The sequence below is a fragment of the Leptosomus discolor genome, unplaced genomic scaffold (assembly GCF_034619465.1).
Source record: "Leptosomus discolor isolate bLepDis1 unplaced genomic scaffold, bLepDis1.hap2 HAP2_SCAFFOLD_261, whole genome shotgun sequence".
NCBI classification, from domain to species: domain Eukaryota; kingdom Metazoa; phylum Chordata; class Aves; order Leptosomiformes; family Leptosomidae; genus Leptosomus; species Leptosomus discolor.
Window position 1 is genome coordinate 15,688 of NW_028237960.1, and position 16,082 is coordinate 31,769.

At 60.0% G+C, this 16,082-nt stretch overlaps 2 protein-coding genes across 2 annotated transcripts; both read right to left on the minus strand.

Annotated features, from left to right (window-relative positions):
• Window positions 1-319: 319 nt before the first annotated feature.
• LOC147412304 (maestro heat-like repeat-containing protein family member 1) lies at window positions 320-3,485 on the minus strand. Its single transcript, XM_086481497.1, has 7 exons — window positions 3,407-3,485; window positions 2,906-3,053; window positions 2,711-2,824; window positions 2,327-2,503; window positions 1,025-1,917; window positions 693-795; window positions 320-373 (listed from the first exon to the last, which is right to left on the minus strand). The coding sequence occupies exons 1-5, from the start codon at window positions 3,451-3,453 to the stop codon at window positions 1,489-1,491; spliced, it is 915 nt and encodes a 304-aa protein (XP_086337623.1). The 5' UTR covers window positions 3,454-3,485; the 3' UTR covers window positions 320-373; window positions 693-795; window positions 1,025-1,488.
• Window positions 3,486-3,748: 263 nt separating this feature from the next.
• Window positions 3,749-6,308, minus strand: LOC147412305 (maestro heat-like repeat-containing protein family member 7; the record flags this gene model as incomplete). Its single annotated transcript, XM_086481500.1, has 6 exons — window positions 6,243-6,308; window positions 5,840-5,929; window positions 5,322-5,426; window positions 4,928-5,105; window positions 4,354-4,442; window positions 3,749-3,880 (listed from the first exon to the last, which is right to left on the minus strand). Coding segments are annotated over exons 1-6 (627 nt in total), but the record flags the coding sequence as incomplete, so codon positions are not given.
• Window positions 6,309-16,082: the final 9,774 nt, after the last annotated feature.

The window sequence follows — 16,082 nt, forward strand, 5'->3', positions numbered from 1 at the left end:
ACTCACGATCAGCACGGTCTGGAGCGCCAGTGAACAGACCGAGGGCTCGACGTCTTCCTCCAAGGGTTTGAGCGCTGCGACACAAAGAAATGGAGCTGAGATGAAGTCTCGTGTCTGCAGAGAGCCCCAGGCATCCCCTCCAGACCATGCCAGCCCCACTCGCCTCTTCCCCTGGCCAGGAGAGAGCCACTGCCCAGGAATGCCCCAAATGCCCCTCCGCTTCCCTGGAGCGAGGCAGGGCAGGGCAGCCCCCTGCCCTGGCTCTGTCCCCTGCCCCACCAGCCCCGGCCAACACGGCACTGCCCCTACTCGCCGCTGCAGATCTCAGCCCGCTTCTCCTTGCTTTGGTCCCTCAGGTGCCGCGCGGCGAGCCCTAGGCACAGGGCGTCGTCAGACCTCCCGCTCCCCAGCGTGCTCCCAGCAGCACAGCAGCCCGCCCTGCCGCCTTGGCTGCACGCCCTCCTCCCCCTCATCAGGGCAGAGCCCAAGGAAGACCAGTGCCCGAGGCGGGTGGGACAGAGCAAGGCGGCCACGGAGCCCAGCTGCCCGGGCAGGGGTGGGAGAGGGAGGCCAAGCCCTGCACGGGGCAGCTGGGGCTCTGGCAGGCACAGGGCTGCCTCCTTGCTGCCAGTACAGCAGCAGGGACTGGGGCCAGGTTGCCAAAAGAGGCACTCGGGGGGGATCTGGCTCACCGATGAACCTCACTGCTGCCTCTCGCAAGGCAGCCTGAGCGTCCTGCAGGTACGGCAGGCTCCGATTCAAGTATTCTTCAGCCCTGCTCCTCTTCTGCACCAGCTAGAGGGAGCACAAGGGTATGGCCGTGTCACAGAGCCTCCCCAGTTGGCTGGACCAGCCCCTCCTCCCAGCACCTCCCTTTCTCCTTCCCCCCCCCAGGCCATTCCTGTCTCCCAGCCAGGAGCCCTGTGGGGCTGAGTTTGAGAGGTCCCAGCGGTACCGAGAGCCCTCCGTGCCACTGCGAGGCCCCCAAGGGCCAGAGTCTCCAGGCCCCGGGGCTCACACTCACCAAGCACTCTCCAATTCTCCATGTCTGCTCTGTTTGGGTAAGGTGCTTGAGCTGTTTCCACTTGAGGAGCTCTGCAGCGACGATGAGGGCTTCCCCAGAGACCTGCAGAGGAGCAGAAGTCAAGACACGGCACCACAGCCTGGGGAAGGAGACCTGGCATCGCCCCCCTCTTGCCTTTGCTCCTGGGGTGATCCTGCCCTTTCGGGAAGCTGGGACACGCCTTGGCCCAAACCAGCCTCTGGGGCTCCCTTGGGCACAGGCCTGGGGGACAGGGACGGAGGCTCAAAGCCTCAGCCTCCAACACCTCCAGGGACAGCCTGAAAAACCCGCAGGGATGCGCCTGTTCAGGTCTCAGTGGCCACGGGCTGCTGCTGAGCCCTGCTGGACCAGCTAGGGCACAGGTGTTGGAAATGTCCGTGCCAGTTTCTCTGCCCCTGCTCACACTGGGTCTGCAGGGACCCTTCCTAAGGGCTGCGCGGGAGGAGGGCTGAACGGAGGGAGCGTAGCTGGGAGGGGACCCCGCCTGCCCTTCCACCTCCGCAGCAAGAGGCACTGGGGGATGAGGAAGGCCGTGGTGGGACCCGTGCAGGGACGGACGGCAGCTCTGCCCTGTCCTCAGTGTCTTGGGCAGTGGGAGCCAGAGGCGACACGCATTCCCAGCATCTGCCTGCCAGCAGCTCTTGCCCCTGACGCTCGCCCGGGGGGTCAGCACGCCCTGCCAGCTTTGGAATCTCTGCCTTGGCCACGGTGTCAGCCCCGTCATGCAGGTGAAAGAACAATGGCAGCAGGCCCCTTTGCGCTTTCTTCTTCATCCTCCTCCGGTCGTCCCCCACCACAGTCTCCAGCACGTCTCTCAACAGGCTGATGGAGAGCTCTCTTGTCTGGCTGGACTCCTGGTAGGGAGAAGGACTTGAGGGGGACTTGAGAAAGAGCCACTCCCTGCTTACTGTGAGCATTAGCATGGCAGATGTGAGGGGAGGTGCTCCAGGGTCGAGCTGTGCACACAGGAGCTGTGGGAATCTCCGCTCCTGCCTGGCGGCACAGCTGGGGAGCCCTTGGGGCTCTTGGCCTACAGGTGCTTTGCACAGGGGCCAGGCTGGGCCCCAGCACAGGGGGCTCAGGTTGCCCGGAGGCATCCGCCTGCCTGGGGAAGCCAGGCTGGGCTGCAAAGCCCAGAAGCCATCCCACGAGAGCCCAGGGGAGCGAGGAGGGCAGAAGGCCCTGCCCGCAGGGCTGGGCTGAAGGGCAGCTGTCCTTGCCCCGCACCCCTCCACGGTGCTCAGGCTCCCACATCAGCCTTACCTCGTTGAAGAGGGGCGGGAGCCTCTCTGCCAGCTGCAGAGCGATGGGGCTGGCCTCCTTCCTCTCCAGGTGACCCATCACATTCCGGAAGACCACCAGGACCTCCCTCTCGATATCTGCATCGCCATCCTGGAGCACCTCCATGACGGGCGGCAGGAGAACCTGCATTTTTCTTGCCTGGATGAAAGGCAGTTTCCTTTTGGTGCAACGGTCAAAGACCACCCTGGCAAAAATGCTCTGGTCAGCGAGCCCCGGGTCCGGGTCCGGCTTCCCGGCAGGCGGTGGCACGGGAGTCTCTCCTGGCCGAGGCCACGCGACCGCCTTACCCCCTGCCCCAGCCCCCGCCTGACAACGTGGCTCCCCCCTTGACAACGCCCTGCTCACCATGTCAGGTCTGCCTGACAGCGCGATGAGGCTTCTGAGAAAGAGGGAGACCGTCGCCAGGCTTGGATGCCTCTGATGGCTCTCGAGGCGGGACGGGTCAGCAACGTCCTCCGACTGATACAAACACAGCAGTGAGATACTGGCAGAGCCTGCAGGGCTCGCTGAAGGCAATCAGGGCCTTTTCTGGGAACTCACAGCCAAGCGGGGGATGAAGGCGTCCTCTGCGGCTGACGGGACCAGGCTGCGTAATTCCGTGCCCTGGAGCTTGCTGAGGAGCTCCTTTAAGATATTCTCCAAAGTCTGGGGCACGGAGAACAGCATCTCCCAGGTGGCCACGTCAGTGCTGCAAGCCAGAGTGCTCTGTCAGCAGGGCTGCCTCAGCCACAGCAGCACGGCCGGGGTCAGCTCCGCAGGATGCAGACCTTGCCCCTCGGTCGGGATGCCCTGGGCAGCAGGAGAAGGCTGAGGTGGTGTTCCCCGCGGGGCTGGGAGGAGAGCGATGGCGAGGCTCTGGGCTGGCTCGGCCAGCTTTGGCTGCTGCGGGCCTGGCCGAGCCACCAGGGCTGGAAAGCGTGGGAAGGAGAGCCCTGCTCCTCGGGGGTGTCCTGCAGCATTCCTTGGGTCTGGCAGCCAGAAAGTCTCTGGGCGCCTCTCCCTGCAGGGAACAAGCCCTCCCATGGCTTTTGGGGCCCGTACCTGTCTTCTGGTGGAGAGAGCTTCAACAGGCTCACGACCACTTGCATGGGGTACCGGTCAGTCAGCAGGAGAAGTAAGGACTGCAGGCTCTGCCGGGCTGACTCCCTGTTGATGTGTTTGAGGTTTTTGTGGATGCACTTCATGAGCTGTGGAACCTAGAGGGGACGCAGGAGAGGATGGTGCTGCCACTGGAGTGCAGCCATTTCCTCAGCTGCCCTCCCCATCCCTCTCTGCTGCCTTTCGAGACACCTGGGTTTGGAAGGGAGGGAGAGAGGAACAAGGCCTGGCAGGGCTCATGGGCAGGGCACCCAGCCACAGGCCACTTACATCCACCAGCCAGAAATCAGGGTCCCTCATGACCGCACCCAGCATTTCTCTCGCTTCCTTCACAAAGATGCCGGAGTCTGCCAGCGCCTCGATGGCCACAAGGACGACGTCTGTCCTCTCAGAAGGGTGGAGGTATTTTCCAAACTCCTACGAAAGGAAGGGAGGGAGGCAAGGCACGCTGCCCCGAGTGCCCTGGTGGTGCTGCTTAGATGGGCAGTGCGAGCAGCCCTGGCGAGAGATGCCCGGCAGTGCTGGTGGCAGGGCTCACAGGAAAGCTGGCTGCAGGGCTGCCATCACTGCACAGGGGAGGATGAGGACGAGAAGCGAGCCCAACCCCCCACCCCCACCCCCACCCCCACCCCCGAGTGAGGGAGGAAGGTTGGGCTCCTGGGCACAACGTGCTGGCCCTACAGCGAGCCAGGGCTTGCTGGTGGCCACGAGAGCTGGAGCTGCTGCCGGGACACCAAAGTGCAGCCCTTGCATCATCCCTGCTCGGGGACAGCAGGAACACCAGGGACAGTGAGGCCATGCCAGCCCCGCTGACTCTGGATGCCTTTGCTCACGCCCGTCCCCTGCTGATGCCATGGACAAGAGGCCCAGCAAGGTGGGGAGCTTATTACCAGGTCTCTGGTGCCCTCTGCACGCAGCAAGGAGATGGTCTTATCTTCCCAATGGAGCTGCGGTGCTTTAGCCTTTAGCATTGACCTGCCTAAATAGTGGGGGAAACACAGAAGAGGCAATAAGACACAGCAGCTTTGCCAGCAAGCTTACCAAACCGCCCCGAGATCTGATGGCAAGATGGCAGGAGAGAAGCGGTCAAGGAGCTTTCGGGAGAGCGTGGGGCATGGTTCTTGCTACGCTTGTGGCAGGGCTGGAGGCATCAGCCGTGGTGGTGCACAGAGTGAACAGCCGTTTACTAAGAGGGAAGGTGTGGCTTTGGGACGTGGCACTCAATGGTAGCTTTGGCCGTGGGGACCACAAAACAGTGGGGTTCAGGATCCTGAAAGGAGGGAGGAAGGAAAGCAGCAGAGAACAGATCCTGGACTTCAGGAGAGCACTCAGCTTCTGCAGCAAAAGGACAGCTGGGATGCTACAGGAAGCAGCGGTAAGGGGTAAAGGCGGTCAGGAAGAGAAGCAGACCTGTCAGGAGATGTCTGTGTGTGGAGGGATGAAGCCCACCACAACGTCTCTTACTTTCTTGCTTCTGCATGAATATGTTGAGGCAGAAGAGAGCATCGGAAGCGGGACAGCTTGTCTCTTCCTTGGAGAACTGGAACAGGGCGAGACGTCCGAGCAGCTGTCCCAGGATTTGAATGCGGATTTCTGGGTAGCAGACTCTGTGGCACATCTCTCTTCCAAAGTAGAGCCAGGCCTGGGCAAGGGAGGCAGAACAGCAGAAGGCTGGAGGGCAGGCAGCTGGTGCCAAAGTCCCGAACCCAAGAGCGTGCCCAGGGCTGGTCCCTGGCGAGTCAGGGCTTTGCAGGGCCACGCCAGCCGCGGCTCCCAAAGCAGCTAGCCGGGCAGCAGCCCCACACGGGGAGAGCTGCGGGCTGCTCTGCTGTGCTCTGGAGGGCGCCTGGCTCCTTACCTTCAGCGTGGAATTGTTGGCCAGAAAATTGCTCAGCACCCGAATCCTCCTCACAGTCCTCTCCCGCACAGCTTCTCTCTCGGAGGTGGTGAAAGGCAACAGCATCTGGGAGGAGAGAAGACGCTGGTGTGCCCTGGGAGCGGACGCCCGCTTCAGCAGAGGCTGCACTGCTCAACTCCTGGGCTGGACTCGCACCATCCATCAAGGCTTCCTCTGATCTTGAGCAAAGCCTGTAGCGGGGTTCGTGCCCTAGCGTGGCTCGCAGGCTTGGGACAAAACCCCCGGGCCAAGCCTGTGGCCAGGCAGGTAGCCAGATGCCAGCCTCTGCAGCCACTGTGCTCCGAAAGAGCTTGCTGGGCAGCCCCTGGTTACCCAAGGGAGGTGGGCACCCTCCCTGCAGTGTGCTCTCTCTGCATGGCACTGGTGTGGGGACCGTCCACTCAAGAGCGGACAATCCCTTCCCTCCCTCCAGGGTGAGGAGCAGCCCCTGTGAAACCCACTCTTTGCACGTGCCAGACCTCAAAGATATTCTGCAGCTCCTCGCTGACTCTGGAGGCAGAACAGTTGAGCACCAACGTGTCTAGCATCGTGTCCATGGCTTCCAGGGTCTGCAAGGAAGACAAAGAGCTGAGGCAGCGATTCTGCTGTCCCTCTCACCTCCAGGAGACTGATCTGAAGTCCCGGAGCCAAGGGAGGTCTCGCGGTGCCCCGGAGAGACCGGGGGGCAGACAGTCTGCTGCGTGCAGAGCAGCCAGCGGCACTGGACATGGGCAGGCCCACGTGAAGGAGACGAAGGGATGAGGGTGAGAAATCAAAGCCGAGACCCCGCCCTGCCTTGGATCCCTGGCCATATCGCAGCACGGGGGGGCCAGGGAGCCGCCCAGAGGGCCTGGGGGCTCCTGTAGCTCACCCAGCACTAACCCTGAAGTAGAGGCAAGTGTCCAGGCCCCGCATTTCCTCTCTTGGAGGAAGACACAAGACACTTTTGAAGCAGGCTCCTAGGAGGCTTTTCTTTTTGCCTTCCAGCGCTGGAAGGGGCTCCAGAGCTGGGCGCAGCACTGCAGGTGGGGTCTCACCAGAGCGGAGTAGAGGGGGAGAATCACCTCCCTCATCCTGCTGGCCACGCGGCTGGTGATGCAGCCCAGGATACGGTTCACTGTCTGGGCTACGAGCACACATTGCTGGGACACAGCGAGCTTCTCGTCAACCAACACCCCAAGTCCTTCTCTGCCGGGCTGCTCTCAATCCATTCTCCACCAAGACTGTATTTGGGCTTGGGACACAATACTAATTGAGACGATTGTGAACACATTCTTAGCAGAAAAGCAAACACTCCTGCTGGCGTTGGAAAATGTCTTGTCCCTGCCTCACAGCACCCCTGCGGGGAGATAACCCCACGAGGCCGCAGGACGAGGCCGTACCGTCATCAGAGCCTACGCTTACGGACTCACCGCAACAGCTACTGCCCTTGCGCCACCGCCGCTGCTGCTGCACGTCTTGCTACCTTGGTCAATAAAGCTGACAATGTAAAACTTTAAAGAGTACAATGAAAAATGAAGAAGAAATCTCAGTAGTTCACTTTATACTAAAAAGGCACGTGGATGTTTATGGACGGGCAATAAAAATGCTTACACTACAAAAGGGTTTCATTTTCCGTTTGTATTAACCGCACTCGCCTAGCTGCGAACAGACACCATTAAATCACCTGAAGCCAAAATACACCGTTCCCATCCGACTAGGGGTTTTCTTGTGCGTTACGCAATTAGCAGGGATGTCTGGGCAGCTGCACTGCCCAGGAGAGATGCCACCGAGTGGCCAGGGAAACGCACCATCCAAAGCCAGGCAGAAATAAAGTACTTCGGAGCACTCCCTCCAAATACGGGGAAAAACACCCGTAACGTTCAGCAGCCTCTCTTTTAAAACATATAGAACAAATACCAAACTGCTTAAACACCCCTCATCAATCGCACACAGCAGCTATTTGGCAGTTAAATTTAAACAATGCAGGTCCGTTTGTAAATTACACAATTCCAACTTTTTCTTTTTTTTAAAAAAAGTTTCATTTATGACAGAAAAATCAGGGAGATAAGAGATCCCCCACATGGTTTTCCTTTCTGGAAAAGAACAAAAAAACAAATCCCCAGGGCTGCAATACATAAGGCTACCAAAAAGGACCGGCAGACTTGCTAATGCTTCTGGCTGTACTGAAGCACGCGGAGGAACATGTTTTTATGGTACCTCGACTGTTACAACTGAGAACCCAAAGACCGGCAATGCCATCAGCTTTCGGAAGAGGTGCTGTGCTGCTTGGGTGTTTGGAAGGAAATCGACATTTTCTTTTTTTTTTTTTTTTTTTTTTTTCAAAAGAAAGTGAAAGGTCTTGTCACCGATGAATTCTACGGCCAAGTACGTCATCTCTGAAGACGTGCTCTCATGGGAAGTTCGACTTCTTTGAATGTTTGCAGGGAAAGCCCGGAAAACACGAGGAAGCAACACCAATTTGTCCTGTTCTGTCCTCCATATCTCCTCTTTGACCTTGATCGCTCTTAGTAGACATGTCAGCTCTCCCTCAGGTTTTCACGTCCCGCTATAAGACACTTTAAAAGCTTACAGACTGAAAAAGCACAAAGCTTTCATCGCGAAAACAAAGTCTGTTTCTTCAGAACACCCAAACTCTTACGCGCAGTTTCTTTTCCCCTTTCAGTACCACACGATTCTCAGAGAATCGTTTCTCAGCAAGCGCACAGAAACAGAAGGCTACGCACGCCCTCAGGAAGAGAAAATTAACGGAGGGAAGTATGCTTCGCACAGGCGCAATGCGCTCCAGAACAGACCTTACTTATTTGGAGTGTTTCTGTTAAAATATTTCATACAAAAACTAGAGAAGGAGAGCCGGCGCACTCTTCACGTTCACTTTAAAGTCCGTACTACAAGTGCCTGGGGAAAAACGCAGACGCTCATCGGAGGTGTACGTTGTACTCGCAGAGCACTCGGGATCCTTCCCACCAGTCCTGTACTTTCAGGGCAGAAGAGAGAGTGACCACGGTGAAACAGTGGCAGCTGATATTCTGCTGAGAGCAAAAAACCCCACCCTTTAGCACAAAGCGGGCTAGGAATTGAAAGCTTCCTTTTTTGGTGAAGCTTTGTGAAGACTACAGCCAAGTGGAGGAAAAAAGCATTTTGCATCACCTTTGGGCCAGCTGTTGAGACGGGCCATAGAGCTTTGGCTTTCCGTAGAAAACCTGGCCTTTTTTTTTTTTTTTTTTTTTTTTTGACTCAGCAGCAGCTTTAGTTTCACTAGAACTCCCTTCCCTAGATCCACACAGATGACACACGCAGACAGCTATGTACATTTTCTCAAGCCTATGCAGAGCCAAGACTTCCTCGCCCTATGCCTATATACCTCACCCTACACCTATATCCCAAGTCGAATATTTTCGTTAAAGAGTACAGTGACCCCCCTGCCCTCGTCAACTGCCTCCTTGCAGAAAAGGAATGATTTATTCCAGGCAGCTCCCCCAAATGGTCAAGAACTTTTAAAACTGCAGTTGGGCCACCCAACCTGCTCAGGGTCCCTCCTGGCTTTTGACTCTCCTCAGATTTCACAGGGCGCACGCTCCCTTCCGCCTTCCAACAGCAAAAATGCGGCGCGCTCTCAGACCCAGAGCGCGACCCTATGGACGCCCACGCGCGCCGCGCCGTTTCGACGAGGAGCCACTGAGCTGCCCTGCGAGCATGGCCGCGGGCGCCAGACCAGTCTCACCTGCACCCACTTCAGCAAATGCAGTTTCTGAAGCGTCCAACTGAAAGCCGCATCTTGACGCTTCACCGCAGCGGAGGCGATCTCTATCCAGGATGCCATGAAAATGCAGGAACGCAAACGGCAAAGCCACAGCAGCCACAGCTTCATAAATAGTTAGAACAGGAACAAGGGAGAAAAATAAAACCGATGCAGCACACGCACGGGAAAGCGGCGGACGGAGAAGAGGGCCGGCATCCCCAGCCCTTACGGAAAACGTTCCGTTCTCCCTCCACTCCTAAACCCACCCGTTAGGTCTAGAAGTTGCAGCACCACCGCTGCAACGGTGACAGCAGGGAACAACAGCCCTGCCCCTGGACAGGCTACTGACCGACGCTATTTAGGCAGGGGGACGCACAGACAGAGGGACATGTTTTTGCCACACACGACACCAAATTTCCTCAAACTTTAAGTTTACCAAAAACAGCCACGGGGAACATAGTGCCAAAACCAACGTTTGGCAATACAACTTTGACGGCTTTCACAAACACACACACGCACGCACGCACACGTCTTTGGAAACTTGCTATCTGCTTCCCCTGCTCGTTGGTCTTCCTTCAGAAGCTCTACTTGCAGCCAAGGTACTCACGACCAGCTCAAGCACTCCCCTTCCTGGTATTACCAGCACAGTTACACAGGCGAGTAACTTCATCGTCCTCTGGGTCATCTCAGAAGACCAATTACAGCTGTGACAGAGGAGTGAAGGAAAGGGAAAGCAGAGGCCAGGCAGCAAAAGAGCTCTGTGGGCTTCCACCAGGCAGCACCGCATTTTTATTTTTTTTTCCCCCAAAACCACATGCCTCCACAAACCACACGACACCCCCGCACCCACAAACCACAGCAGCACTGCTCGCCCAACACCACCCCACACTCCTCACCCAAACCCACACCCCCCCCCCCCCAAAATCACACCAAAAAAACCCCACGACCCTGTACCTCCCCCCGCCCCCAGCTCCCCCCTGTCTCAGCAGATTGTCTTGTCAGAGGATGAAGTGCGGGTGATCCGTATGCCCACAACATTTGCCTCTGAGGAACACCTGTCCAGAAATAGTCCGGATCTGTAAGACAGGTGTCATTTTGGGGGTTTCAGTCAGCAGAACTCAATTTTACTGACATACACACACAGTTGTGAGGAAACGAACTAACTTTTAAATACAGAGTCTCTTGCAGGGGAGAGAACGGTGTTAAAGACTGGGGGGGGGGGGGGGGGAAGGAAGTCACCGTTCACAGCCCCCAATCATGAGGGAGCAGTGGGGAAAGTAACAAAAGCAAAGACAAAACAGCAGCAACATTAAGTGAAATTCGGCTTTAATTCTGATCACATACTTAAGAGATTCCCCAAATCTACACCTCAATCCTATGAAGGACCAGTCTTTTTTTCGGAAGGACCAGCTTTTTTTTACATAACAGTCCTAGATTGAAGGCTCCACGGTACAGAATGTGCATTGAGCCACAGGTCATCAATGCTCTCATGAGAAAAACAAATCAAATAACAAACAAGCTTAAACATCACTTTCCAGCCTGTTCCTTTGGTCACATCTCTACCGGCATCTAGGTGCTCAAAAACTAACTATCCTGACACCACAGGTTACTGACACTGTACTGGGGCATCTAAACGTAAAAGGCCATTTCTGTCTCGCCCATAAAATTAGGACGAACAGAAGAGAAAGAGTCAAGGCAAGAGGCAGCTCTCATGCACTGTGCTGCTTGGGTCTTCGGGAGGAAACTGACGCTTTTAAAGAAAAAAAAACCCCAAACCCGAAGACGGCACCCGCACGAAGGCAGAGTCACGCACGTTCCCTGCCCGGCACAGGGCTGGGGGGCGGCGTGGGGCTACGGGACCGGCTGAAGGGGAGGTGCACGGGGCAGTGCCCCAGCTGCACGGGGCGAGCGGGGCCAGGGGAAGCTCAGGCGGAGCTCAGGCGGAGCTCCGTCGAGTTGGGGGGGGCACCCGGCGCCGGCGCCTGCGGGGGGCGTCCGCCTCCTTCCCCTCTTCCCTTGCACCAGCTCCGGGAGCTCCCTGCGGCTGCCCTGACCCGGCTCGCCCTGAGCAGACCGGCAGCCCGCCGCAGCACGGGCTTTGAGGCTTCCCGTCCCGCCGCCCCCGGGCGGCCAGCGGCCGCGAGAGACCCCCGCACCCGCCGGAGGGGCTGGCTCGCCTCACCGCCGGCCTCGGCCCTCACCCGCCGCCATACTGCTCCCGCGAACGCGCCCGCCAGGCGCCCGCCGGCCCCGCGCCCCTGGGGCGGCAGCGGCGCGACCCGACCGGGAGGCAGCGGCCAGCGCCGGGCACCGCCCCGCGGGCCCCGCGGCATCGCATGGCCGTTATCGGCGGGCGGCAGCGCGGAGAATGCGGGCGCCGTGGCGCAAGTGCAGCGCCCAGGCTGCAGAACCCAAGGCTTGTTGCTGGGGGGGAGAGGCGAGCGAGCGAGCAACGAAGGCGCATGCGCGACGCCGGGCTGCAGTACCGAGCGTTGGTCGTCAGGTGGCAGCAGCGACGGCGGCAAAAGCGTGGCCGTTGGCGGCGGGGCCGCGCGGTCCCGTTGCCATGGGGACAGGGCGCCCTCACGGCCTGCGGCAGGGCCCGCAGCCCGGGGCGGGGCCTTGGGCTCGGCCCGGAGGACTATCGCCCTCGCCTTTCCCCCCCCCAGAACACAGCTGCCTCAAACGGAATCACGCCAAGGAGCAACCCCGGCGGTCCGCCGGCACAGTTACATGAGCTTAGCCCCTCGCTCTCGGAGGAGACAGCTGCCTGCTCCCAGTCCGAGGCCACGACGACATTGCCGCCTCTTGCTCCCCTCCGGAGTTTTGCCCGGCCCCAGCCATCGCGATGATTAATTAGGCTTGTTCTCTAGACCCTTTGCTGGCTTCGTTGCTGTTCTCTGGCCCTGCTCTGCCTCTGTCACACGCCCTCGTACTCATGGGGGACTTTAACCGCCCTCAGATCCGCTTGCAAGGTGGCCAGACAGGCGAGGTTTCGGGAGGGCGTCAGCGACAGCTGCTTGCTGCAGGGACCAGCAGGGGTGACCCACAGATGGATCTGCGCCTCAGTAACAGGGGCAGCCTCTGGGAGGGGAGGCCTAGCTTGCCCCGGGCTGGGCGCGGCCGGCTCCGGACGCACTGCAGGGGAGGGCCAGGGGCACCATCGAGCGCCCCCTCGCCCACCCACGAGGGCTGTGGACCACAGCGGGGGTCCAGGCCAGCCCGAGGACCTCCTGCCCCACAGAGACACCAGCACAGCAGCTCCCTTCCCAAACAAGTGCCAGGCCTCTTCCAGGCGCTTCTCTTTGCAGGCCTGGAGAATCGCCTCCCCGACGCCATAGCAGACGTGGGGGAGGGAACAACGTGCTGTCTGTCCCTTTCCTCTTCTCCGCTTCCAGGCTGCGTGGAAAATCAAAAGGCGTCTTTCACCACGGAGTCGCGGCAACTAGGAAACGCCGTCACCCTCGAAACTACCAACAGAGCGGCAGGGCGCAAAAGAACCAGAAACACCCCTACGGTCACAACTCTCGCGTTTCCAAGCTGTGGCCAGACTACTTCCTGTTGCTAGCCTCACCAGGAAACAGGACCGCTGGTCTTCGGAAACGTGCTTTGGTCACTGCCTAAGTCCCGAACTTCTGCAAAGAGCTCTCCGTGGTTCCCACAAGCCCCGTTTTTCTCTTTCTGCCTCAGGGAAAGAGTCAAACTTCAGGGCAAACTGAGAAATGAAACAGTCTGTAGAAACGCAGCATCTTGAAGGGAAGGATGTGGTGGGCGCTCCTTCGGGGGCTGCCCTTTCCCCTTCGCCCCCCCCTTAAGAACAGGCTTCCCCAGGGGGTGAACAAACACAGCTACTTTGGGGGGAAAGCCTGGCTGAGGGGGAAGCTTGTCAAACGACTGCAGCCAGGGGTGTGCCGAGGCGCGAGCTGCCTGTCCCTCCGTCAGCGGCAGAGACGGGGAATGATGGTGCCCGCTCCGCACGTGAAGGACGCTCCCCGCGTGAAAGATACCAGGGGACCGGGTTGGTTGATGCAGCTTTCATTTTCCACTTTCCCAAGGACAGCTTCACCCCTCCCTGGCTTTGCAGGGCCAGCAGCACAGCACCCGAGTCCATCCTGATGCTGGCTGCTTCCTTGGAGAACTCACGATCAGCACGGTCTGGAGCGCCAGTGAACAGACCGAGGGCTCGACGTCTTCCTCCAAGGGTTTGAGCGCTGCGACACAAAGAAATGGAGCTGAGATGAAGTCTCGTGTCTGCAGAGAGCCCCAGGCATCCCCTCCAGACCATGCCAGCCCCACTCGCCTCTTCCCCTGGCCAGGAGAGAGCCACTGCCCAGGAATGCCCCAAATGCCCCTCCGCTTCCCTGGAGCGAGGCAGGGCAGGGCAGCCCCCTGCCCTGGCTCTGTCCCCTGCCCCACCAGCCCCGGCCAACACGGCACTGCCCCTACTCGCCGCTGCAGATCTCAGCCCGCTTCTCCTTGCTTTGGTCCCTCAGGTGCCGCGCGGCGAGCCCTAGGCACAGGGCGTCGTCAGACCTCCCGCTCCCCAGCGTGCTCCCAGCAGCACAGCAGCCCGCCCTGCCGCCTTGGCTGCACGCCCTCCTCCCCCTCATCAGGGCAGAGCCCAAGGAAGACCAGTGCCCGAGGCGGGTGGGACAGAGCAAGGCGGCCACGGAGCCCAGCTGCCCGGGCAGGGGTGGGAGAGGGAGGCCAAGCCCTGCACGGGGCAGCTGGGGCTCTGGCAGGCACAGGGCTGCCTCCTTGCTGCCAGTACAGCAGCAGGGACTGGGGCCAGGTTGCCAAAAGAGGCACTCGGGGGGGATCTGGCTCACCGATGAACCTCACTGCTGCCTCTCGCAAGGCAGCCTGAGCGTCCTGCAGGTACGGCAGGCTCCGATTCAAGTATTCTTCAGCCCTGCTCCTCTTCTGCACCAGCTAGAGGGAGCACAAGGGTATGGCCGTGTCACAGAGCCTCCCCAGTTGGCTGGACCAGCCCCTCCTCCCAGCACCTCCCTTTCTCCTTCCCCCCCCCAGGCCATTCCTGTCTCCCAGCCAGGAGCCCTGTGGGGCTGAGTTTGAGAGGTCCCAGCGGTACCGAGAGCCCTCCGTGCCACTGCGAGGCCCCCAAGGGCCAGAGTCTCCAGGCCCCGGGGCTCACACTCACCAAGCACTCTCCAATTCTCCATGTCTGCTCTGTTTGGGTAAGGTGCTTGAGCTGTTTCCACTTGAGGAGCTCTGCAGCGACGATGAGGGCTTCCCCAGAGACCTGCAGAGGAGCAGAAGTCAAGACACGGCACCACAGCCTGGGGAAGGAGACCTGGCATCGCCCCCCTCTTGCCTTTGCTCCTGGGGTGATCCTGCCCTTTCGGGAAGCTGGGACACGCCTTGGCCCAAACCAGCCTCTGGGGCTCCCTTGGGCACAGGCCTGGGGGACAGGGACGGAGGCTCAAAGCCTCAGCCTCCAACACCTCCAGGGACAGCCTGAAAAACCCGCAGGGATGCGCCTGTTCAGGTCTCAGTGGCCACGGGCTGCTGCTGAGCCCTGCTGGACCAGCTAGGGCACAGGTGTTGGAAATGTCCGTGCCAGTTTCTCTGCCCCTGCTCACACTGGGTCTGCAGGGACCCTTCCTAAGGGCTGCGCGGGAGGAGGGCTGAACGGAGGGAGCGTAGCTGGGAGGGGACCCCGCCTGCCCTTCCACCTCCGCAGCAAGAGGCACTGGGGGATGAGGAAGGCCGTGGTGGGACCCGTGCAGGGACGGACGGCAGCTCTGCCCTGTCCTCAGTGTCTTGGGCAGTGGGAGCCAGAGGCGACACGCATTCCCAGCATCTGCCTGCCAGCAGCTCTTGCCCCTGACGCTCGCCCGGGGGGTCAGCACGCCCTGCCAGCTTTGGAATCTCTGCCTTGGCCACGGTGTCAGCCCCGTCATGCAGGTGAAAGAACAATGGCAGCAGGCCCCTTTGCGCTTTCTTCTTCATCCTCCTCCGGTCGTCCCCCACCACAGTCTCCAGCACGTCTCTCAACAGGCTGATGGAGAGCTCTCTTGTCTGGCTGGACTCCTGGTAGGGAGAAGGACTTGAGGGGGACTTGAGAAAGAGCCACTCCCTGCTTACTGTGAGCATTAGCATGGCAGATGTGAGGGGAGGTGCTCCAGGGTCGAGCTGTGCACACAGGAGCTGTGGGAATCTCCGCTCCTGCCTGGCGGCACAGCTGGGGAGCCCTTGGGGCTCTTGGCCTACAGGTGCTTTGCACAGGGGCCAGGCTGGGCCCCAGCACAGGGGGCTCAGGTTGCCCGGAGGCATCCGCCTGCCTGGGGAAGCCAGGCTGGGCTGCAAAGCCCAGAAGCCATCCCACGAGAGCCCAGGGGAGCGAGGAGGGCAGAAGGCCCTGCCCGCAGGGCTGGGCTGAAGGGCAGCTGTCCTTGCCCCGCACCCCCTCCACGGTGCTCAGGCTCCCACATCAGCCTTACCTCGTTGAAGAGGGGCGGGAGCCTCTCTGCCAGCTGCAGAGCGATGGGGCTGGCCTCCTTCCTCTCCAGGTGACCCATCACATTCCGGAAGACCACCAGGACCTCCCTCTCGATATCTGCATCGCCATCCTGGAGCACCTCCATGACGGGGCGGCAGGAGAACCTGCATTTTTCTTGCCTGGATGAAAGGCAGTTTCCTTTTGGTGCAACGGTCAAAGACCACCCTGGCAAAAATGCTCTGGTCAGCGAGCCCCGGGTCCGGGTCCGGCTTCCCGGCAGGCGGTGGCACGGGAGTCTCTCCTGGCCGAGGCCACGCGACCGCCTTACCCCCTGCCCCAGCCCCCGCCTGACAACGTGGCTCCCCCCTTGACAACGCCCTGCTCACCATGTCAGGTCTGCCTGACAGCGCGATGAGGCTTCTGAGAAAGAGGGAGACCGTCGCCAGCTTGGATGCCTCTGATGGCTCTCGAGGCGGGACGGGTCAGCAACGTCCTCCGACTGATACAAACACAGCAA

Coding starts and splice junctions, on each gene's coding strand:
- LOC147412304 (XM_086481497.1), bottom strand. CDS start 3,453: ATGCAAGTGGTCGTGAGCCTGTTGAAGCTCTCTCCACCAGAAGACAG. Junction 2,825..2,905: donor CCTTCATCCCCCGCTTGGCT/GTGAGTTCCCAG, acceptor TGTTTGTATCAG/TCGGAGGACGTTGCTGACCC. Junction 2,504..2,710: donor TGTCAGGCAGACCTGACATG/GTGAGCAGGGCG, acceptor CCTTTCATCCAG/GCAAGAAAAATGCAGGTTCT.